The sequence below is a fragment of the Lasiodiplodia theobromae genome (genome assembly GCF_012971845.1).
Source record: "Lasiodiplodia theobromae strain AM2As chromosome Unknown scaffold_61, whole genome shotgun sequence".
NCBI lineage: Eukaryota > Fungi > Ascomycota > Dothideomycetes > Botryosphaeriales > Botryosphaeriaceae > Lasiodiplodia > Lasiodiplodia theobromae.
Genome location: NW_023336543.1, coordinates 106,423 through 130,062, shown reverse-complemented (window position 1 = coordinate 130,062; position 23,640 = coordinate 106,423). Strand labels below are relative to the sequence as shown.

Below are 23,640 nucleotides of genomic sequence, written 5' to 3'. Positions count from 1 at the left end.
GCTTGAAGAAGCAATGACGCACCCCTGCCAATGATCGCTCCGCGCATTCCACGGGAAGGACGCGTCCCCGTCGCGTCTCCCCCGACCAAACAACGTCGCCCGTTCCTAACCGCCCAGCCACCACCACACACTATGGCCGAGCACGATGACGAAGAGGCGGCAGCTCAGAAGGAAGAGGTGAGTCTGCAGCAGCAAATCACAAACACCGACGTCGAGCTAATTCTTCCCTTCTAGCGCCTCAAATCCGCCCTCTGGTATAGCATCGGCCAGTTCGTCGACAACCAATGCCAACTCAAAGACCACAATGCGACGCCTCAGTTTATCGGCGCGCTGACCGAGCTGGTCTGGACGCAGATTGGTAAAGCCAAACTCCTCGAATCCACGAGAAACTCAACCATCCAAAAAGAAAAAACGAAGCCTTTCATCTCACCGCCATCCTAATATAATTACACTATCGATAAGGCGCGTCCGTAACTAATAAGAAAGCGCCATGGTCATAGAATCCGCCTCTCGCGACCTATCCACATTCGCCCGCCACGCCGGCCGCGCCCAGGTCAACACATCTGACGTCCTGCTTCTCGCGCGGCGAAACGAGGGTCTGGAGGCGCTGCTGCGCCAGTTCGTCGACGAGTACCGCGCCGAGAGGAGTAACGATACTGAAACCGCGAATCGTCGGAGTAATAGTAACACCGCTGGCCGAGGTAGAGGTAGAGGCAGAGGTGGTGCTACCGCTGCTGCTGCGAGAGGAGGGGCCCGAGGGAGAGGTCGAGGGAGGGGAAGGCGTGGCGCTGCTGGTGCTGGGTGAAAACCATCAGGATATCACAGGTAGTGAGGAACAAGGAATACGGGGTGCGGGGATACAGGCAGCCTGCAGCTGGCTCGAAATGGAAAGAGGAAGAATATCACGGGTACGCTGGACAGTGGAGGGTTGAGTTAAGTGGACACGATCATGAGATGCTTGTGCACATGCATTGGCACCTGGCATCTCACAGCTGGCACACCTTATCGGAGAGGAGGGGTGAAAGGAAGAAAAGAAGAAAAGTCATGATCGGTGGCGGTGCATCTCTACACGGTGGGAACCCCGAGCTTGGGTGCACGCTGAAACATGTGACGGGCCAATACAGGTGGAGGCTCAGTGGGTTGTTGAGAAACGATCGTCACACTCCGTGCACAGAGCTGGAACTGCAGGAAAGAGCTCACCGCAACAGCGCGCCTGATTTGTCACGTGTGGTGGAGACTTTATCGGTTGTTGCGGAGACTACACAAGAAAAACTGGGTATCAGGGGAAGAGCCCTTGTCTTCACACCACGAGATTCGTGTGGTTAACATTATCCATTCAAGTTCAAGGATCAGCTGCAGCGCCTGTGATAGGTGTGAAAACCTATTTCTCGAACCAATTCGTTGTCATTAATTATCCCCACGATGATCATCCGCCTCATAGAAATGTCATTAACAGCTATCCCTTCATCGTCTGCCGCAAGGAACTATCTTATCTTCATAAAGCCCGCTCTCTTCGATCGTAAAAACAAAAACTCAGCGCCGTTGCTGTGGTATCCAGTGTTTGCTTTTCATAACACAATTAAGAATTGAAGCGACGCCTGCATCCGGAAAACAAAGGACGCATCAGCGCGCAAGTTTCACGTGAGGTAAAGGAATCCGAGGCTCCGGGGAAACGGAGTTGAGACACGGCAATGCTTCCGTCGCGTTCCGACGCAATCAATACGTTTTGAATGGAAGTCGCGAGCAGGAGCCAACGCGTTAGTAGTGTGCGTTGGTCTTCTCGTAGCCGTAAGGGTTGGAAGTGGGACCGGTGCCGGGAGCAGCGTAGCTGCCGGTGTAGCCGGCGTCAGGTTTGTAGGTCTGGTAGGTGTGCGAGTTGCCGCCTCCAACGGTGGAGCCGGTGTAGGCAGTCTCGCCGCTGGGCCTAGTGTCGACGTTGGGGCCACCGACGGCGCTGGCGGCGGGCGCACCCGCGCCGTAGGCACCCAGCTCGGAGTCGCCGTTGTCACCAGGGGTCCTCTTCTTGCTGCGCCTCCAGAAAGCAGCGCCCTTGCCGCTGCCAGAGGTGTAGTTGTTGGCAGGGGACGGGCCGTAGCGCTTCTCCTTCTGGTGGCGGCGAGCGAACCAGAATTGGCAGACGGCTGCAAAGAGGAACAGGAATCTAAAAAAAATAAGTATGGTGTGGAACAATAAGAACATGTTTTGAGTACTTACGCTCCGATGATAGAGACTGCGAAACATGCCTTGTTGAAACGGCAGGCAGTGCCATAGCTGGCCTGGTAAGTGAACTGGTCGCCATCACCGGTTCCAAAGCCATTTTTGCCAAAGCCCTCGCCAGTTTCAGCGTTGCCGCGACCGAGAGGAGTGTCGACAATGCCGGTGCAGCTGTTGACGCCATCACGAGTGAGGACGGCAATGGCAATGAAAGCGCCGCAGAAGGCAACATCGAGAACCATGCCCAGGAAGGCAAGGATGCGGACGCCACCGAGGCATGGAGTGAGGACGATGGCCAGGATGGTGTATACGACGCCTACACCTGAGATACCCTCAACGGCCTTTAGCCAGTTGGCGATGGGTCGGTCCCGGTCGGCCAAGACGGCCATGAAGTAGGAGTAGAAACCGAGGATGATGGCTGAGCAGCAGAAGCACAGCATGTACGGGAAAGTCCCGAGGAGGCGACCGAAGAAACCCATCGCGGCGGAACTGGGCGCAATGGGCCGGTGTCGAGATGCGAAGGAAAGAAGGTCGAAAGCACTGGCGTGTGCGCCGGGAAGTTGGTGGGCTAGATGCCGGAATGCGTGGCAGGTGATGGCCAAGCCAGGAGGAGAAGCGGAGAGACTTTGGATTAAATGTGTGACGGGCCAGAAAATGACGCAGCGATCAAGCACAGGCACGACTGGGCAGCCCACATTTTGTGTTGCTTCGTTCTCCAGACTGGTGTGGTGATCGACGCCTGCCTGTCGTCATGTGGAGCAGCGCTTTGCAGGGGCCGCTCACGCGCGAGCTGCTTGCGGCCTAGCGGCGCCGGCGCACACGCACTTCTGTGGCTGTGGAGAAGCGACGCCACAGATTCGCCATCCAGGCTGTGAGAAGACGGCCGGCCCAAGACACCAGTGGCAGCCAAGCACCTATCAGCTTGCTCTCGCTGCGCCCTCCGCCAGCCTTGCTTTCCCCTGGCGCACACTTTCAGCCGTGCCTGGATCCCGAAAGCGAGCTCGCTCAATCAACGCCCGACGTCACAGCACCACTTGCTGCGAGACTGTGACGTCTCCGCATCTCTGCCTCTGGTTGCGCTATCTCCGGTGAACCAGACATCACTTATCAGTTCCTTGAACTACACCATCACCCGGTCACTCTCCTGCATCTCTCGATGACGCTGTTGTACAACAAGCTCTGCGACAGCCCATGCCGCTGCAGAGTTTCCCTGTTTTGATGAGCGAGATGGCCAGGGCAGCACGTGCGCATCGTCCCGCTGAATGCCTCATCTCGCTTCAGTCTCGCCTGGCCCTGGAACCGAGCACCATCTCTCTGTGGAATGCATCAGCTGCGAAGTCTAATCTTTGGAGCTGGAAACGGGAATCCAACTTCATACAAAGATGAAACCGTTGTCCTTGCTGGGCGGTTCACTTTGTCTTTCCTCATCAGTCATGCATATTTCACCACACACCTGCTCGTTGATAACGTCATAGGCTCATTTATCCATTACCATCGCCATATTATCTGCGGATCCCGGCTAGCTCAAGCTCACCTTGCTTCGGCTCGAGCCAAGAATCGCCCTAGCGCGTAGTCGAGGGTCCAGATCTGGCCCACCACGCCTTCTAGAAGGATTCCCACGAGCTACGGAAAAGTCGGCCCGCACGGCACGCCACATCTCCGCTACCGTTATTAGCTCTGGCTCAAACCAGACGGCCTACGGCCAGCAAATATGTATCCACGAGCCCTACAGACAAGACTCGCCCTGAGTACCATCAAAGAGTCATGCGACGAGGTACCACAATTCTACACGAGCATGGCGAAAGTAGTGCTGTCAAAGACACCGCAACCCAGCTGCTCTCGACGCCAACGGCTTCTCCACCCAATCAGTGTTTCACTGGTTTTGGTCCCAGGGATAAGTCAGCAGCATGATTGGAAATTGGCGCTGTCGTCTCTAAGCTGGACTAAATATCAGTCAACTAAATCATCACTTCTAACAACATCACAACAAACCCATACCCGCTCCTTAGTACCATAATAAATAATCTTCTCCATATACCAGCTTGCTAAAAGCTCATCACTCAGATTACCTCCCCCGTATGCAGACCTCTACATAGAACAATGGCTACGGGCTCGAGTTGCCCTTTCACTAATCCGACCAGCCTGCCAGAGACAGGGATGAGGATTCGCTATTCAGTGCTAGATGGTAGCGTTAATCTTGAGCTCTGGAAGGACTATCCGAAAAGATTTCTATTCCAGTCATAGAAATAACATGATAAAACAGGAGACTACTCAATTAATTAGTAGGTAGGGCTTAGTAGCGGATAATAAGAGTTCAACCTTCCTAAACTTTTACGAAAATACTAACTATCGGTTGAGTTCAAGAACCGGAACCAGAGCAGAAGCCGAAGCAAGGACAAGAACCCTAAAGATAGAAAGCCGACGTTAGCGTATCGAAGTGCGGCAGTCTATCTAATTCGGAATAAGAACCCATTAAGAGCGAAGATATACGCAGCCCGAGCGAGGGCAGCGAGCAATCCACCTTCGCCGGTTCATTCAATATAAATGTATTTTGCAGCCGAAGGCTAGTGTGAACTTGTTTCTCATTTATGTTATAAGTATCTAAAGCGATTAACCAAGTATTAATGTAAAATCAGTAATTATACATTTACGTCTAGAAAATAGTTTCTACCGTCTATAGATGCTACTTCTCGTAGAAGATTGCCGGGATAGATTTACACTCTATTATAGACCCTACTATTATTTTTACTAGCCTTTGGTAGTAATGTCTTTCCGTGTATAAATTATATCTTTGTCGGAGCAAACGGTAGTTTTAAACCAAGCCATGCACAAGTAGGCAGACTTTTAAGAGAATAAGCAAACAACGGAAAGGTCTATAAAGACTACTAGGTAGCCCCTATATAGCAATTTCAGCGATCGCTTTCATTATATCCTATGTTTCAGCAATTGGACGGTAAATTAGTATATACGGCTATGTCAGATCAGACTCCAGCCCCGGAGTATATTCAACCCATAGTTCCTATTCTGGATGCGGCCCACAAAATTATTGAGACAGAGGCTGTTCTAGAACTGTATTTCATTGAGTCCAGCAATATCCGCTAGGAGAAGTGTTACAATCATGGTTGCTATCATACAGCTTCGCAATCGGCTGCCACCTCTCCGGGGCGTTAGTGGAAGTCACCTGGAAGTTAACACAGCACAACAACTCCGCCCCAGCAATACTTTCTCATTCACATGCCACCCCAGAGGGGCCCGTGCATGTCTGCCTGGCCCTGTTGTCACATTCTACTTCCCACTACAACCGTTTCTTCTTCTCCACCCTCCTACACTACTTTACCTCCTTCTTCTTCCTCGACGCCATTCTGACACCGCTGAACACCCACGAACCATCTCCGTGTAGCCACCGTGCTACCAGTGCAACGAAAACCACGGCATCATGACGAATGCGAAGCGGAAGCGAAACAGCGAAGATGACTACGGCCAGAATGAGGCGCCGAGCCGCAAACGCGCCTCAACCGTCAATCCTTACAGCACACTCCGACCGTCCTACCACAGTAAGAGCATACCGGAATCGAGCATGACAACTCCGCACAAGCGTAGCCACCGGGGAGCTGCACATGGTGCACCGAGGCCAGGAGTGCAGCAGCGCAAGAAGAGGCTACCGGCGCATCAGACACCCACTTGCAGGTTGAACACCACCTCCAGCACACATACCCAAGCCAGTCTGTCCACCAATGCAACGAGTGCAAGCACGGCAACCGAGTCAAACCTTTTGTTACGCACTGGCTTGGTTGGCACGAGACGCCACCCAAGCTTTTCAAGATTGCAGAATGGCCCAAAAAAGCGTAAGCGTCCGTCTGAAGAGGAGGCAAACGCGCCGAGTCGACCGATGAAGATTTCACGTCCGGACGTCACAGTACTATCGCATCCGAAGACAGCGCCACGTCCGCGAGTGTCGTGTCCGAGAGTGCCGCGTCTGAAGAACACGGGACTGCATGGCACTATCAGCTATCCACAGCACATGCGCAAGCTTCCCACCGAGATTGCTCTTCAAGTGTTTTCTTATATGGAGGACAAAGATGTGGCCAAGGTGCGTTCCACATCCAAGTGGTTCCGTGTCAACATGTCCGACCGCTTCGCCGAGTATTGTACTCAGACGCTCGAGAAGAAGACGGAGTTCAAAGACAAGAGATGGGACTTCTCCCTCACAAGATCGGCCATGAATCAGCTATTGCTCATCTGCCGCATCCCGCGCCTCGCGCGTCTCATCACAAGTGTCAACATCAATTTCGACTGTCCCAACCAGGCTGGCGTCAGGCTATTCGACAAAATCGAGCGTGCGTACCAAAATGCCGCAGCGGCGGACAGGATGCTGGTCCTCCTGGGATTCAATACGCTCAAATCGCTCCCTGCCGACAAGTTGTTCCGCCGCTTCCAGCAAGAGAAACGCCTATACGAATGCGATTACAGAGAGCACGCGGCGGAAATTGCCACGGGAGATGACCTATCGATGCTGGTCGAAGTCTTCAACGAGTTCACGCACCTTGAGAATATTCGGATTGGAGGCTGGAACAAGGACATGCGGGTCGATCACAATGACCTGATGTCTACCAAGGACCGCCATCGCCAGAAATACTTTTATATGCTTCCTATTATGACGCTCTACAACGCAGATGAGCAGCTCTTATTGGAAACGCATGACGAATGTATGCAGCATGTATTCAAGAGGACCATGGCGGCGCTTAGCTCATCCAAGCTGATGCTCGACAGCCTCACAGTCGACCCCATCATACACGGGCGCAACTCCAGCTCAACGCTGCTAGCATCTAACAACATGATCAATAGCGATTGCCTTAGGAGCCTGGAAGGAAGATTCTCCTCCTTGAAGAAGCTGGAGCTTCGTCTGTGGTGTCGAAGTACCAGGAACGACTTTGACGAAGTGCCATACTGGAAATTATTGCAGTTTGCACCTAACTTCGAGAGCATTGACATTACATGGGACAAACCTGACTATATGCCCTGCCGGAGGTTCGGCGAGACTCTTGCGTGTTACCGTTCGCCTCGGCTGCGCAGCATCAAGCTGAGTGAGGTGAAGATCAGCGGCGAGGCGCTGTTCAAATTCCTCCAAGGACACAAAGACTCTCTGCGCCGACTAAGCTTGCGGGATATGACTCTATTTGGCGGGGCATGGGCGCGCATTTGGGCGTTGCTAAAACATGAAGTCCAGCTCGAAAATGCTTTCTTTGGATCGTTGCACGAAGACCAGCCGCTTGGTTCTATTGCTTTTCCATGGAAATCGGATCCCGATCCCTCGTCTGTCTACAGGAAGAGAGCTCTTCAACTAGGACCGGACGACAGTGAATTTGTTGACGACATGGCGATAGTGGAAAGGGAGGTAGCCGACGGCCTTGACAAATTGGTCAGGCTGTCCGTTGTTGGGCCCTTCTGGTGGGTCGAATGACACAAGCGAGAGGATAATAAAGGGCATTGATTGTACAGGTGATTAAGGACAGGAGAACAAAGGTTTCCACGGTACTAGCTGTTTGGGTTGGCGGATGCTTGCAGGACAGGAGGGCACGAGACCGCAAGACCTTTTCAAAAGTCATAGAGTAAACGGGTTAGCTGGCGCGACTTGATAAATTAGTGTGAATGCAAATAAAGTTAAACTTTTGGATATAGGCTTTTGTGAAAGCCTGAGGACTCCCCTTGGCAGTCATGATAAATGTAGGTACATGGCGGCGGCAGCTCGGGCCGCGAAACCGCCAATAGATTCCAATAGACGCTGGCGCAGCTTCTGGAAGCAGTATCGAAGCGACCCGACACGATGGTAACTCTATTTTCAACTCTTATTATTGCTGCCTGCAGCGCGCCCTCTCTCCTTCGCCCTCGCGCAGACCATCTCGCACAGCTCGATGGGCGGTGGCCAGACGCTCGACGCCCCCCGGTCGACGATTACGTAGCGACGCGCACAGGGTGACGGAGTGTCTGATTTCGATTTGCCTTTTCAACACGTACGCTGGAGCCAGCGAAATGACCGAGGCCCCGGCGGGTATAAGCCGCGGCCGCAAACTCCGACTGCCGAGCAGGTACGGAGTTGGGCCCGTGACGCGTCCTTGGCTTCGATCACACAGCTCAGTTCCGCTGACGGGACACATTTCGCTAAAGGGCGGGTGTGATTTGCTGCGGTTGCACCATGATGAGGATGCCCGCGGGCTAGCATTGTTTGCAAGAAAAGGGAAAGAGAAGGGCCCGAAACGAGTCACACCATCGTTCTAGAAGGACTCCACATGGGTGGCCTGCCTCCCCTACCCGCTCCCTGTCGATTTGGCCCTGGCGCGCCCCCGGCCACGCGCGCGCCCCAACGCCGTGCCCGCAAACTCTTTCTGTCGATTGCGCTTCTTCGTCCTTCTGGTGGAGCGTTACCGCTGCCAAACCATCCCCACCGCTTCACCCGCGCTTTTTGCCTCTTCCTTGTCTGTTTGCCGACGCGTCTGCCCACCCCGCGCACGTCCGCACACCGACATGCGAATCGCATCTCGTCAGCACACCGAGCAGAAAAATAGACCGTCGCTCCCCAAAGCTTGGTCATGATTAGTGATAACAAGGAAATGAGCACTTTATTCCCGCCGTGCACTGCGCCAGCCAATCACCCCTCCATTTACGTACGAGTGCATGCGATAGCAGCCCGGCTAAGAAAAATCCAAATACCCTAAGTGACTAGTCGCAGCCCTCCGTCCTAGTCTCTCTACTACTACCCACATCGCTGTCGCCTACCTATGCACCGGGGTGCGCGAGCCAACGAGCTTAATCCATAAAATAATAATAATAATAATGCTCCGGGGAGGGCTTTACATGTACGACTAGAGCCAGATTAAAATTAGCAATACACGCGCTCGCGTATACGCTTCTCAAACATTTCCCGAATGGTATAGTAGCCGGCGACGGGACCCGCCGACGGTCGCTCGGCCACTGCTATTTAGCGTCGCGTCGCATTCGTGGCGTGGTTTCGGGCAGAGCACGTATCACGCTGCCCTCCCTCTTTTTTTTTTTCTCGAAAAAACGCCTCCGCGCCACTCGTGGATGGCGGTAGAACGATGGCAAACGGCATCCGAGAAAAATGAGCTTGTGCGCCCACCACTTGCCGTGCCCCGCCGGCCGCCGCCGCTCGGCCTGTTACGGCAATACAAAGGATTTCTAATAATAAAATCCAATAGACGGTGGGGACACTTATCGTGGGGAAAAAAAGACGACGACGATGGAGAAGGATTGAGCAACATACTAAAAAGACTTTCGGTAAATTCGGCAAAGCAGTTGGGCGGGGTGCGGGCTGGGTTTTGGAGAGAAGAGTTGGGCTTGCATCATGACTTAAGGTTCTTGAGTAAGGGGTGGACGAGCGTTAAGTTAGTAGGTGGGGGTCAGAAGGATGGATGATGTTCGGCAGAACCCAACGTCGCATTGCTCTCTTATCCGTATCTCACTGCTAGTTGGTCGCCCGAATAGGGCATCCCGGACGAGGGTCAAACACACGGTCCAAGCGCCGGCTCTTTTTGCCCATGCCCTATCGCTGCATGGTACGAAAAAAAGAGTCACTCGTCGCTGCTGCTGCGCCCACTCACGTAACCCGAGGTGGCCAAGGAATGTGCAAGCGTGTTTGATGAGATAGAACACGACCATTTAGCCTAGCACGGAATGCACTGCGACTCTATTTTAGGCAAGCGAGAGGCTCAGGTAGAAACAAAGACGTCGAGTCAGTGTTGGCGCAAAGCGTCGATTCGCGCGCGTCATTCCCGCCCCTCATTCCCGGCGTTTTGCTTTGACAGAGTGGAGTCGCGAACGGAATCCTGCGGACGGGCAGGGCAGGCAAACGAGCGGGCATGTGGCGCGGGCCAATAATGTAGGCAGCCCAGGCAATGATTACGCCGCAGCCAACGCACACGCTTCCGTTTCCAGCTCCAATGGGCAAATCGTATCTGCGCAGGATCGTGTACACGGTTAGCGGATGACGATTCGATGATCAAAATTCGATAGACATTATCCACTTCGCTCTCGCGGGTCATGTGGTTGGGGTGTGATGTGGCGAAGCCACTAAACGAGAAGGATTTTAGACAGGATTGTGGAAGGTGTAGGAAGCGCGCGGCTTGCCAATGCATGAACTGTTTGTGTGATGCGATCCCCCAATCCGGCCAGCCCAGCCGACAGGGGCGCCCGCTGCTCCGGCTCCCGGCATGCGGCACCCGGGTCGCTGTAAAATACAACTTCATTCGCCTTTTTGCGCACTCTGCAAAATCACCCTCAGCTATTGGTTGAGGCCCACCGCCCAATGAGAGAGGCAGCCAAGCCGGCCATCCCCCCTGGAGCTATTGTGAGGCATGGGTCTGCGGGCGAACTTTGCAAGCCCGAACTGGTGGCCGGATTTGCCGATCACTGCCCGCCAAAGTAGCATCCGCGACGGCCACCACTTTTCACGGCACATTTCACTTTCTCGTGTGGGCTGATTTGTTCATCGCCATCAATCATTCGTCTTTTCATGTACAAGATGGCGCAAGGGCCGGGCTTCGCCAGCCTTGTGGAAATTGCCTCCCCCATGATCGTCGATTTTGCTATCATACAAGTCATGCAACCAGAAAGCCCAGATCAGAAAAGAAAAAGTGAATGGCAGTGCGCCGGCCTCTGCCGTCCGCACGCCGATGCCGTCCAGTAAGATGTCACGGCGCCTCTTCAGCCAGCCAAAGCCGCCTTGCTCTTGGTCCACCAGTCGATCCGGTCCTGGTCCATGGTGCCGCCAATGCACTGCGTGACGTAGCTCTCAAAACCGTCCTGGGATCCGGACTGAAGAGCGGTGCGCTGGGCTTCAGTGCACTTGTTCTTGAGGAACCACGCCGCCGAAGCAAAGCTGTACTCGTCGGGGCTGACCAGCTGGAGAATGGCGTCGGCACCGTTGACCTTGGCATTGTCGACCTCGTCCGAAGAGAAGAGAGTGCGAGCGTACTCCTCATTGTACGTGGCTGACTGCATGTTGCGCGTGCCCTTGCCCGGAACGTGCTCGTCCTGGCCGTTCATGAAGTGGCCCCAGTTGTACTTGAACTGGCCGCTCTCGTAGAGCATGAGTGAGATGACGGCCGCCTGCTCGTTGACGTTGGTGATCTGGTACTTGTTGAAGGAGCAGAGGATGGGACCCGCGGCCTGCTCGTTGGTGCGGCACTCATTGCCGTACTTGGCAGTCGTGTCGCAGGTCGCGGTAGTGGGAGCGATAATCTTCAGATCGGCAGCAAGGCTGCTGTTGGTGAGGTCGCGCGTGGCCATGTTATTGGCCAGCGGCATGGCATGGCCAACAGCGGCCAAAGCGGCAGACAGCAGCGTGAGGGCGTGCATGTTGACGGTTGTCGAGAGATTGGAGAAGAAGTGAAAATAGAAGAGAGAGTTGGTGTTGGTGAAGAGAAGAATTGTCGGTTCCAGACCGGGGTATCTTTTAAGAAAGAAAGTAAGGGTGGTAGAAGGAATGGAGGCAGGCGCAGCAGCAGAAGGATTTATAGAAGGACCACAAATAGCACCTGCTGTAGTGAGCACTAGGCATGCAACAATAGCAAGATGAAGTGAGCGCGGCTTGGAAGGAGCGACTGGCAAAAACGAAGTGCTTTTCTTCTCAGCTTGCGGACACCTGCATCCCTTGCGGAACACGAGCTTATAGACAAAAGCCCAGGGGGCTGACAACCCGCAAACATGACCGCGTCCTGAGCCGCCGTCGCGCCAATCGCTGCAGCCGGCGACGCCGCGCGCGTGGCGGCTGGAACAGGAGGAGGTGTTGACTGCAGAGCTGGCGCTTGAAACAGCCAGGCACCGCACGTGATGGTTGCGTCGATTGGCCATCGGAGCGCGCGGTGTTTTGCGCGCGGGCCGGCCTGTTTCAGAGGCTGTTTCGTCGCTGGCGATCCCCAATTTAAGTTGGGCCAGCGTGAGCGAGTCAATCGGCACACAAGCTTTTCCCACGCGCGTGAGAGCAGGCATCCGCCGCGACTCCCATCACTATTGCGCCGGCGATCTGGCACGCTTCCGTTATCCTATGTGTAGCTACACTTTCACCCCGGCTGCGTTTACCGATTCTGCCAGCCTCGGGCAACAGTTGCCCGGAATGCCGGTTGCGTGCAAGTCGACGACGCCATCTCCACGACTCGGCCCATCTTTCTCAACGGAACATTCCAAATCCCAACCAGTGCCTCCTGGCGTCCCCGGCAGACGCACCCGCTTACGCGAAGCCGAGGGTCGTATCCGTGTAGGAGGGCCATCCACCGGCCCTGAACAACTGTCACTAGCTCTCGGACCCCCTCACCCTGGTCGGAGCGCTCGCGTGCCGTCATCTATTACCTACCCTCTCCCTACCGGCTTTTTATAGCTTGCCCGATGCATGCGGATTGATCCTGAGCCGCACAAAAGCGGTCAATCCCGCCGCCGCCAACGCCATCGAGCCCGCGTAAAAGATTGCCGGCCGGTATGCTTCGAAGCCTGCCTTCTCACCGCCGTAGGCGTTGAGCAAGAATCCTGCAATAGGCGCTCCCTATCTCGCGATCAGCATCCGTGCCCCCAGATAGGCACGTCGACGTCATGCGACCCGGGCACCTACCAGCAAGTATCCGCCAGTCCAGCCCGTGACAATCATGGCCATTGCGACTGCCACGCGGGCCGATCCAAATACGTTGCCCACAACTGTCGGCATGGTCGAGAAGAAGCCGCCGTTTGCTGCCCCGTTGATCACCACAAACACCGCAAGCGGCGCCACCTTGGTCGATTCAGGCCACAGCGCCAGCATGCTTAAGGCCGTCAGCATGAACGACATGAAGAGCGTGTTCAGTGGGCCCACGACGTCACTGAGGAACCCGCATCCGATGCGCCCGAAAGCGCTCGCAAAGTTGAAGCCCGCCAGCAGGCCGGCGCCCGTGCTGGCCGACATGCCCAGCGAGTTGCTGTACAGCGGCAGAAAGAAGGGCGGAACGAACAGGGGGAAGGTTCCTATGGCCCCGGCAAGGAAGATGGTGACGAAGCGATAATCTTTGGCCAGGCGCCTGCGATTGGTGTGAGCATCGTCTGCTGTGAAAGGGGAGGATGATCCCACCAATCAATGAACTTCTTTGATTGGATAGACGTGCGCTCCTTGAGCAACCAGGCGGCCGGCAAGCATGTACCAAGGGTCAGCAGCCCGATGACTCGAAACGTCCACGCCGGTCCGACCTCCTCGATCAACCGCTCCATGGCCAGAGACGTGACGGCACCGCCGAGCCCCCCGCCGGCGTAGATGATGCCGTTGGCGATGCCGCGCTTTTTGCTGAAGTACTGGGCGGTGATGGTCGAGACGGTCATATAGCAGTGGCTGTGAGAATAAGCGTTAGCATGCTCCCTGTCTCTCCGCGTATTGGAGGCACGGTGCACGAAGCGACAGTGCCCACTAATGGCAGCATCCTCCAGCCAGCCAAGTTCATGCGACGGGCGATCACGCCGGACATAGAAGTCGAGGGCTATGTCCGAAGTAGCAACGTGCATGAAGTAAGCGGGTATATGCGCGCACTTATAGCGCTATAAATCTTCTTACCTGATGCCCACGCCTGTGATCAGACCGGCAGTGATGAAAAGGCCGGCGACGCTATGCGTGCAGAAGCCGGCAAACACGTAGCCCAGGCCCAGCAGGGAGGCGCCCAAGAGGCCGGTGGAGCGCGAGCCCAGCTTGCGCAGGACCTGCGCCGCGGCGGCCGCGAAGACGGCGTTGCACGCGACCGTCACGGAGCCGACGAAGGCGAGCGTCGACGCTGACGAAACGCCCTGCTGGACTAGGGCGTTCTGGATGACGCCCCAGCAGTACGAGGTTCCGATGAACCACCACGACAGCAGCGCACCGGAGGCGACAATGACCCAGCCGTAGCCGCCGTCGGGGACGCTGGCATCGGCTATGCGCGACGCCTCGACGACGTTGTCGGGGTCGGTGGGCGCGGTGGCCTGGGCCCAGGCGGGCGCATCGCGGGAAACTGGCTCCAGCTCAACGGCGGTGGTGGTGGTCGTTGCTGTAGCTGACATGGCTGGAAGGGGCTTGGCGTGCAGCTAGAAGAAAGGACAGATGCCGTTCATGGCTACGTGCATAGAGCATTTCACCTTTTAGGCGTTCGCAGGTGCGCGCGCCCTAGCATTGACAGAATGCGGGACCGTTGCAATCGCTCTGGCTATTGCAAGCACGCTTGCTGCATCCGGCGGCGCACACGCCATTGGCCGGCAGGCAGATGCGAACATGGCTGACGTAAGGAGCACGTCGGCGATGTTTCGTGCGACCTGGAACCTGCCGGCCGTGGCACGCCCAGGGATGTGTCGCAAAAAGTTTGCAGGTGGCGGGTTTTAAGGTTGCGACGCGCTTGTGCTTTCTTGTGGCCCTGCTCGGCGCGGATATATCGGATCTGCTGCTACTTGCTCACCTACTAGAGTGGCACACCACTCGCGCCCCGCTATAGCTGCTGTATCACGACCGTCACTCCACGCCCTGCTCTGCGTGCGACGGGCCCTGAAACAAGGGCGCGCGAGCTTAAGCAGCCCGGTGCTTGTGCCACTGCCCGCGCCTGGGGCAAATACAACAGCCCCTGATGGAGCGCGTCGCCGACTGCTTCGCGGCCGTTTGCGTCGCCTGGTTCGTCGGATTTTTTTTTTCTTTGCGCCGCTGATTGGGCGGCGGCCGGATCAGGAGAGGCAAGGCCGCGGTGCTTATCATCATGCACCGTGATCCTTTGGTCGACTAGGCTCGGCCAAGTTACCGTTGCACGTTGGCTGTGGCTGCACCTATTCTATGAATAATCGATTTGTCGTACCGGCTGCGGCGGAAGGGCACGTAACCCTGCCGCTATTAGGCTGTAGGCGTGAGTAGAAGCACGCAAGCACTGGAGGGGAGGAACACGATGCGCGAGGCCGATCCTGCTCGCAGCAGATCCAGGCGATATTTGTAGACTCACGCTTCACCACCTGCCCCGAGCGCCCCACCACCGCGCTGCCATTGCTGCGCTCACCGGTGCCCGCGGCGCCCACGATCTGCGAGTGCTGCGACGAGGCCTGCGTTGACTGCCAGCGGCGCGCCGGGCGAGGTTGCGGCGTGGCCGCGGGCGCGCGGTGTAAGCGATCTCGTATCAGCAGAGGTGGACGTGGAGGAGCCAGCGCCGCCAGGGGACGTGTTGCGCAGTTGGCTCATCGCGGGCAGCGAACGCTCGTACTGCCTGGAGCCTCCGCTGCCCGGCCAATTTCAAGCGCAGCGCCACACAACGGCTGCCTCCCCCTGCACGGACGGCCCTAAAGGTTAATCGCCCTTGGTGCCCTCGGGGCGGTCAATTGCGCGCTAATCTGCTTTATACCTTCGAGCTATATTGGCCGCAATGTTTTACTTTATTAAAGAAGCCATGCGGGCCCACACTAGGTGCGCGCTTGCATATACATAGACACTCCTCCTCGCCTGCCACCCGCTGCCCAGGCTCCCGAGACAAAGGCGCTCGTCTGGTGCGTGGCGCCCGTCCCTGCCCGCTTCGTCGTGTGGCATGCGGCCCTTTATTTGCAAGCACTGCTGACATGTGTCATCGCATAGGCTCCGGGAATTTTGCAATTGCCAAGAATGGAACTGCGATGCGATCAGACTAATAAGAAAGCGCCGCCCATTCTCGACACCACCCCTTCGCAAGACGAGCCGTCTACCACCATGATGGACCTCGACCAGCGCCCGCCCGAGGCCGATCTCCGCCTCACTCACAGCCATCCCTCCCCGGCGCCCGCCCACTCCTCCACCGCGCCCCCTTCTGCTCACCACTCTCCCGTACCGGCGCCGCACCAAAAACCCACCCTCCCTCCAATCAGCGGCCGGCCCTCGCCGCCCGCCTCGTCCAGGTCGCGCGAGTACAGTCTGCCCGCCCAAACACCCACCACCAACGGCCACCGGACCAATGGCCACCAGGTCGCCTATCCCAGCCCCAGTCCGCAGGATGTGTCCATGGACGCCCTCTCGCGCCTGCAGACCCAGGTGCAGTTCAACACCGCCGGTCTCAGCACCCACCGCCGGGATTTTGAAGCTCTCTCTCAAGGCGTCAACCGCCTCTCCGAAGATATGCTCCGCATAGAGAGCCTGGTTATGAGTTTGAGAAAAGAGATCATTGCCCGTCCAATTGCGCCAGCACCTCCGGCCCAGCCCGCCAGCAGCATCGATGATGCAATGCTCGAGAGCTTCGCCACCAACCTGACCAACGTCGCGAACAAGGTCAACGAGGTCGACGGGCTGAAAATGCAGCTCGAGATTGTCAAGCGCCGCGTAAAGATGATGGAAGAAGCCGTTGCCGCAGCAGCGCCTCCGAACAGCGCACCACCGGCGCCTTCTGTAGCCCCCTACGCCTCTCCTCGGGAAGGAAGCCAAATACAACCTCCGCATCCTATGCAGCATGCTCCTCTCCCGGCACATGCGCCCGCTCCGCCGCACGCCCAAGCACCTCCTTTCCACACGTCTCCGCCGGTACCCCGTCTGGGCACTCCGAGTCACGCAGAGCTGCGCCCTGATATTCGGCCAGCGCCTCCAGTTCAACCTTACCATCCTGCGTCTCAGGAGATGCAAGGTGTCGTTCCCGGAGGCCAGCCGGGCCAGAACAGCGGCTGGGTCTCGGTGAACCCCACTGCGAAGAGACAGCATCCCAACGGAGTAGATAGTCCTATGGACGGACGGTCGGAGACGATGGGATCACCGAAGCGGCCGAAGCTTGCTCCTATCGAGCCACGCGTAGGCCCTGAGTCGGCGCCAGCGTCGGCGCCAATGAGATATGACCCCGTCGAGAGGGACGGAAGAGACTACCACGCAGAAACCATGCGAGAGCAGCAACAGTATCCCGCTGCCACGCCGACAACCTTCGTTCCGTACACCTCCACCGAGCAACCCCATGCCGAAGACAACTGGCACTCTGATGCGCATCGTGGACCCTCTTCCGCTGGCAAGGAGTCAAGACGCGGAAGAGGAGGTGGTCGTGGTCGCGGCCGTCGGAGCTTGCCTGCCGACGCTCGCGAACTTGGAACTCCAGAATGGGATAAACCCAACTATCCGCCCGGACCGGAGGGCTACTATCACATGGACGTCGGTCCGAACGGTACCAAGGTTCCTCGTGGGAACATTGTGCGCCGTGGCTCGGGTGGCAACGGTCCCATCGCCATGCGGCCTATTGAGATGACGCGGCCTACTACTAGTGGTGACCCGTATGCTCACACGAAGAAAACTAGAACGAAGCCTGTCCGTAATGCGGATGGCGTCCTCATCCGCAAGGACGGCAGGCCCGACATGCGTTCACAAAGCAGTGCTGCGAACTTGCGCAAGGTCCATGCTCGCAAAGAGCAGGAGCGTATCCTGGAACAGCGTGCCAACACGCCAACCTCAAGTCTTGCCACCGCTCCTATGAGCAACGACAGCCAGAATGGCAGCCAGACAGCCGAAAGCACGCCAGACAAGGAAAATGCGCCGGCCAATGACAAGGATCGCCACGAAGCCATCATGAAACAGATGTTTCCCAACGGCGTCGATGACCAGGTTAACCGCCGCAACTTCCACGACCAATTCTTCCCGGGTGGAACGTCACCTACTGTGGCCAAGGTCAAACCCGAAGTCACCAGTCCCTCGGAGCGTTCGGTGTCTGAGGTTGACGAGCCCGCGGAAAGGAGATCTCAGGTCAACGGTCACACTCGGTCGCCCACAGCCGACGTCCATGAGGCGGACAAGATGGACGTCTCCCAAGACCACGCGCCTCAGCCTGTTTCTCAGGCAGCATAATTCACGATACGTACGAGAGATTGGAAAGGTGTGATGATGGTATTTCCTTTGGACAATTACATATCGGTTTGACTTTTCGTTTGTGTAACATCAGGAGGCAAGGACAGGTTGCCACATTTCCTTTAGTTTCTTGGGGACAGACACCGCATGCTGGGCGGGCGGTTGGTTTCTTTGCGTTTACTGGGAGATTTGGTTGATGTGCAAACTGGTAGATACCCGCAAGCATCTTTTTATTGTCGTAGATTCAGGGGCGATCATTCAACACATAGCGAGGAAGGTTGAAGGGTGCGGGCTTAGTCGCGAAGGATTGGATCATGGAATATTTTTTAATACCCTTGCATTATTTCAGAAACAATCCTGACAGTTGTAACATGTAATTACCCTAAGCTGCTGAGTGACAGGATGGTGGGGAAGCATGGTGACGTCGGCTGCACGCGGTTCGAGTCATGGCTCGAATTTCTCCAGCGATTTCGCAGTGCCATTCATCAACCACCGCCAACATCAACATCCACAGCGCCACGTCCCCGACGTCCCATCTTAGCGATACGATGCGTGCAGCCACACCGCAGACTCTCAGTTGGCTCCGCGCCATTGTGCGCCGTGAGCTCAACGCCCCTACGCTTTCACCCATCGCCTCCCGGCCCTCCCACCTCCGCCTCCGCACCTCCGCCGCTCTCTCTGTTCCAGTATCGCATGCCAGCGCATTCAGCACGACGTCCATACGATCGCAGGACTCGGAGCCTTCATCATCATCTTCAACTGCTCCAGCTTCGGCTGCGGCGCAAAGTCACACGCACTATACCTTCTTCCCAAAGACGCTTCCGCAAGGACCGCCGCCATCGGGACCATTCGCAATCGACCTTCGCGCGCTACGCAACGAGTTCATACAGCTACAAGCAGCAGCACACCCGGACCGACAACCTGGGGGTTCGGATAAGCGACGGGCAGAGGCGCTGTCGGCGCGCATCAACGAGGCCTACCGCACGCTGCAGAGCCCGCTGCTGCGGGCGCAGCACCTACTACACCTGCGCGGCATCGACGTAGCCGAGGATGAGCGGTTGAAGGTGGAGGACCCTGAATTGCTCATGGAGGTGCTGGAGGCGCGCGAGGCAATCGAAGAAGCGGAGACTGAGGAGGAAGTGTTAGCAATGAAAGAGAGCAATGAGGAAAAGATCAACCAAAGCGTGGCGGTGCTGGATAAGGCATTCAAGGAAGATGATGTCGAGACGGCGAAGAGCGAGGCGGTGAAGCTGAGATATTGGGTCAACATCAAAGACAGTTTGGATTCGTGGGAGCCGGGGAAGCCAGTGGTTCTGCAGCATTAGATTGGAATAACGTCATTGCGGAGATGTATCAATTTCTTCTGCTTTGTAAATTTGTACTGGGCTTACGAGTTGCGAACTGGATGGTCTACTGGTGGTCCTCACAATCCTGTGTTTGTAGGTTGTCGTCCCACTCGTTCTTAGACATTTGTCGGCATGCGCACTAGATACCTAATAGACACGCTCTATCGACGTTAGTTCGTATACGTGCTCGTATTGTCAAGACCAGAGGGAACACAGCCTTCTCGCGTTCGGACCCTACCGACACTTGCAAAGATTCCGCGCTCGTGTCCAGCCACACAATTTCGTCGCACCAAGTAGCGCGCCTGAAGGTTCCCGATGTCCTTTCAGCTTGTCCAACGGGTGGTTGCGGGCATTGTCCTCGAGGCATTCCAAAACCGCTATCTTTCTGGTGCCCTTCATTTCTTCTGCACAATGTTCGGGAGCGTCGGACGTCCCTCGCCTCGAAGAGCTGCACATGATGTCGCGCAGCAGATAAGCTGCGGTGGCACGGATCAAAGGCTTAATTGGATTCTGGCCTTCCCTTGCATAGCCGGGTGGTATTGAGAACAAAGAACGCTGCATACTCGGCTGAATTTATGCTTCGGGGCTACGATTAAGTTTGGCGGGTGATTGGCCGGCGGCGAGGCATATTATTCCACACCGCTCCACGGCATGTTGCACACATCCTTCTTCTTTCAGCAGTGCTTAACGGACGGCGTGTGGTGGCACCGCAGATTCCATTGCTCCATGCGCATGAATCACGCCTGGCCATCTCGTGACGGACTTGTTTTCCGCAGACCCCTGAAGCAAGGTCGTATTCGCGGGAGATAGAGAGCGGCGTCTATAGTTATGCTTTCGCACATCGACCGGGGTACGACGAAAATGCGAAAACAGCTCCTGCCGAAGCCACGGAAAAAGTAAGCTGACACAAGGGATGAAACGTCTGGGCAAAGGCAGCAGACAAGAAGATTAGAGTGTAAATCTTTCTCGTTGCATGCGTGCGACAGGGCGGGCAAACTCGCTGCTACCCCAACGCGTCGCTCGGGATAATTCTTTCTGGCTGATCTGTTTCATCTAGCTTGCGTGATCACGGCTGAGACACGCGGTTAATGGATGGGTAAATCTACACTTCGATGCCCGTACTCGCTCTGGCCGTTTCGAGAAAAGTGATTTGTTGACGTCATCGACTCACACTCGAAAACCAAGCCCTCGGGACCACCAATAGGCTAACGCCCGTCAGCTGGCAGCTGGAATTCGTCCTAGAGTGGACCCGAGACCCTTGTGTCACGGAAAAAGAGCGCATCCAAAGACCATGTCGAAGAAACGGACCCTGGACAGCTTTTTTAAGCCCTTGTCGCAACACAACATCGCACCCTCACTTGTCACTGGTCCAGCATCATCGTCCACGATATCCACCAAGAAACAACGTGTCAACGTCAGCTTCGACCATCCTGCCGATCGCTCGCATGAGCTGCCCTCCACTCACCCAACCTACCCTTTCCCCATTCCTCTCCTCCCCGCCTCTGTCCTCTCCGCTCTTGGCCCGCCCAGCTCCGCCCAGACCGAACTGGCAGCGAGTAAAGACAATGGCAAAAACACCGAACCATCTCCTGATCCCTCTTCATCTGCCCTGACCAACTCCAACGCCACCTGCCCCGCCTCTATCGGCCACCCCATCAACGACCAACCCTATCTAGACCTTGTCTACTATGAACCATTCCTACCCCGCTCCGCCGCCAACGCTCTCTTCTCCTTTCTGCGCACCTCCCTCCCCTTCTACCGCGTGCGCTACCGCATCCAACGAGGCGGCATCGACACGCAGATCAACACGCCGCGGTACACGACCGTCTTCGGCGTCGACGAGTCGTCCCGCTTCGACGCCCTCTCCGGCCTCGTGACCGAACGGGAGTCGGGCAGGCCGGTGGCGAGGGACCGGTACGGATGCCGACCCCGCCCGATGCCCGATTGCTTGGACCGGCTGCGGGTCGCTGTGGAGAGGGAGACGGGCGAGCGCTTCAACTTCTGTCTGGTAAATTACTACGCCAGCGGCGAGGACAGCATTTCGTATCACAGCGATGACGAGAGGTTTCTGGGCAAGGATCCGGCCATTGCCTCGTTGTCGCTGGGGGCGAGGAGGGATTTTTGTATGAAGAGGAAGCCACAACCAAAGGGCACGGTTGAAGGCGAGGATGGGAAGAGTGGGAAAGCGGAGAAGCCGTTGAAGCTGGCGCTTGGTAGCGGAGACATGGTTCTCATGCGCGGGACAACGCAGGCGAACTGGTTACATAGCATTCCGAAAAGAAAGGGTGGGGAGAGCGGGAGGGGTAGGATCAACATTACGTTCAGAAGAGCGATGGTCAGAGGGGGCACGGAGAATTACTATCAGTACAATGTGGGAGATGGGCCAGTGTATAGGTGGGATGAGGCGAAGGAGGAAATGAGAGTTTGGGAGCCGGCCAAGGAGGACTCTTGATTTCAAGATGAAGACTACAATTGGGAGAACATAATGAATTATCGTAAAGAATTCAAAAATTCATTGCGGCCCAAAGGACGAGACCATGCCTGGTCCAGACATAAGGCCCTCTGCGTATATTCAGTGACATACTCCTAACGTATGCAAGCGTTATATCTGACTTCATCTTTGCGGGCCGTTTGGGGAAGTTTAGATAAAAATTTTAAACACATTATCTGACAAACCTTCGGGCTAACTACTGCACAAGACAAGTGTCTCCCAGTCGAAGCGAAACAAGGGTACATGAGACCTAGCAGCGCAATTTCTGAGTAGACGCTGCCATCCTCTTTGTAAACAAGCTAGCGGCTGTAAACTATTGAAGACAAAGTTGTGCTGAAGCAAAGTCCTGAACTGGCGTTGCTGGCAGCGCCAGCGCTAAGAGTGTGGGTGCTGATGCTGAGTCTGTTTGATCGGTTTACGTCATGCGACTCACTGTTTCTCAACAGATGTCCTACTTCCCAACGCAGAGATGGCAGCAGGAATCGGTGATGCATTGCCATAAGCGGAAGGAGAATTTATCCGGGCAACGCTATCAAGGTCGCCTACATATGCATGGGTATTCGAATGTAGACATGGATGATTGCCAGTGAAGGACAGGGTGCGGATTAGGGGTGTTGGGAAATGGCCTAAATCATTTAATGTGGCGTCTCAAATATGCGCCCTGTTGGTACTGGGATGTGACCGCCAGAAGGATTCAGCCGGAAAAGAGGTTTCAGCTTTCCGAGACGCATTTGTGATTTCAGATCAGCAATAATCTCGGTGGAATGCGGGCTTTGAGCTTCAATCGGGATGCCTATTCGGACACCTTTGGAATAGGCTACTCCAAATATGGTCGAAAGGAATAGCTGTGCCAAGGGTATGCCGGTGCTCAAGACCAGTCCACATCGCACGATGGATGTACGTCAAGAAAAAGCAAATCTGTCGTATTTGTTCGTATTGTCGGCGCGATCCGAAGAGAACCAGGACTCCTGTGTGCCAGCGGTCCAACAAGTATTGCAGATACCGCTGATCCTGGCTCTGAAGTACCATGACATAGGTTTCTTGTGCTGACTGTGCTTGGTAGTAGCGGAACACGTGATGCATCGAGGCGTTTTCTGAAACGGGTGAGGGGAAGCATGATATCATCAAGTCATTGCCGGCGCAAGCGTCGGAGATGGACAAGAATAGCGGCTACGACTTGCTCAGAGGATTGGCCGTCGCATCCTTCATCAAGAAGGATTATATTTCTCCGGACATGCTGCAAGCTGCGCCGCTCAGCCCAGTATGATCAACAGCGAATGTGGATGACGATGGCCTCTCCTTTAAAGTGTGGTATGACGATATGGTGGCAGGGCTCGAATGAGGGGTGCGGTCGAATTGGGTCGAGCGAGCAGCGGTTGGGCGGTCAGGCGTCTCTGTCAGCACGCTAAGCAGCTGAGTCAGGGCGAGGCTCAGAGAGGCTCTCGGTCGATGATGGGGGATGTCGAAGGCGTGGGCGCGAGAACGAGGGTTGCGAGCTGGAGTTGAGGCTCAGGTGGTGACGGAGGGGCTCAGGGCGATGACATGATGCGAAAAGCTCATCGCGGAGTTAGGAGTTTAGCACATGAAGAGTCGAGGGAGCACTCGAGGGCTGTGCGTGTGCAGCGCATGCCAGTAGGGGCCTGTGAGTCACATATGCGCAAAGATAGCGAGCATTTTGGCCTGGAAGGAGCAGGGTAGACGACTGACCTAGTCTTGGCGCGGCCGCTTGTTGTGAAGATAGCAGACGGCACACTGGAGAGCCTGGATCCATCTCCCTCTCCACC

At 56.0% G+C, this 23,640-nt stretch overlaps 8 protein-coding genes across 8 annotated transcripts; 5 read left to right on the top strand and 3 right to left on the bottom strand.

Moving 5' to 3' along the window:
- Nucleotides 1-132: 132 nt before the first annotated feature.
- Nucleotides 133-441, top strand: LTHEOB_12340 (Apoptosis-inducing taf9-like domain 1 family protein; the record flags this gene model as incomplete). The annotated part of the gene is made up of 2 exons (XM_035509197.1): nucleotides 133-177; nucleotides 235-441. 2 exons carry the CDS (start codon nucleotides 133-135, stop codon nucleotides 439-441), a joined length of 252 nt encoding a protein of 83 aa, XP_035364729.1.
- A 1,317-nt stretch (nucleotides 442-1,758) lies between these two features.
- On the bottom strand, nucleotides 1,759-2,693 carry LTHEOB_12339 (uncharacterized protein; the record flags this gene model as incomplete). The annotated part of the gene is made up of 2 exons (XM_035509195.1): nucleotides 1,759-2,161; nucleotides 2,215-2,693. 2 exons carry the CDS (start codon nucleotides 2,691-2,693, stop codon nucleotides 1,759-1,761), a joined length of 882 nt encoding a protein of 293 aa, XP_035364728.1.
- Nucleotides 2,694-6,235: 3,542 nt separating this feature from the next.
- LTHEOB_12338 (uncharacterized protein) lies at nucleotides 6,236-7,675 on the top strand (the record flags this gene model as incomplete). The annotated part of the gene is made up of 1 exon (XM_035509194.1): nucleotides 6,236-7,675. The coding sequence occupies one exon, from the start codon at nucleotides 6,236-6,238 to the stop codon at nucleotides 7,673-7,675; it is 1,440 nt and encodes a 479-aa protein (XP_035364727.1).
- Nucleotides 7,676-10,932: 3,257 nt separating this feature from the next.
- LTHEOB_12337 (uncharacterized protein) lies at nucleotides 10,933-11,586 on the bottom strand (the record flags this gene model as incomplete). The annotated part of the gene is made up of 1 exon (XM_035509193.1): nucleotides 10,933-11,586. The coding sequence occupies one exon, from the start codon at nucleotides 11,584-11,586 to the stop codon at nucleotides 10,933-10,935; it is 654 nt and encodes a 217-aa protein (XP_035364726.1).
- A 1,012-nt stretch (nucleotides 11,587-12,598) lies between these two features.
- On the bottom strand, nucleotides 12,599-14,274 carry LTHEOB_12336 (Monocarboxylate permease protein; the record flags this gene model as incomplete). The annotated part of the gene is made up of 4 exons (XM_035509192.1): nucleotides 12,599-12,766; nucleotides 12,833-13,271; nucleotides 13,322-13,576; nucleotides 13,796-14,274. The coding sequence occupies 4 exons, from the start codon at nucleotides 14,272-14,274 to the stop codon at nucleotides 12,599-12,601; spliced, it is 1,341 nt and encodes a 446-aa protein (XP_035364725.1).
- A 1,648-nt stretch (nucleotides 14,275-15,922) lies between these two features.
- Nucleotides 15,923-18,019, top strand: LTHEOB_12335 (Fe-s protein assembly co-chaperone protein; the record flags this gene model as incomplete). The annotated part of the gene is made up of 1 exon (XM_035509191.1): nucleotides 15,923-18,019. The coding sequence occupies one exon, from the start codon at nucleotides 15,923-15,925 to the stop codon at nucleotides 18,017-18,019; it is 2,097 nt and encodes a 698-aa protein (XP_035364724.1).
- Nucleotides 18,020-18,567: 548 nt separating this feature from the next.
- Nucleotides 18,568-19,344, top strand: LTHEOB_12334 (Heat shock protein DNAJ; the record flags this gene model as incomplete). Its single annotated transcript, XM_035509190.1, has 1 exon — nucleotides 18,568-19,344. The coding sequence occupies one exon, from the start codon at nucleotides 18,568-18,570 to the stop codon at nucleotides 19,342-19,344; it is 777 nt and encodes a 258-aa protein (XP_035364723.1).
- Nucleotides 19,345-20,656: 1,312 nt separating this feature from the next.
- Nucleotides 20,657-21,817, top strand: LTHEOB_12333 (Oxoglutarate/iron-dependent oxygenase; the record flags this gene model as incomplete). Its single annotated transcript, XM_035509189.1, has 1 exon — nucleotides 20,657-21,817. One exon carries the CDS (start codon nucleotides 20,657-20,659, stop codon nucleotides 21,815-21,817), a length of 1,161 nt encoding a protein of 386 aa, XP_035364722.1.
- Nucleotides 21,818-23,640: the final 1,823 nt, after the last annotated feature.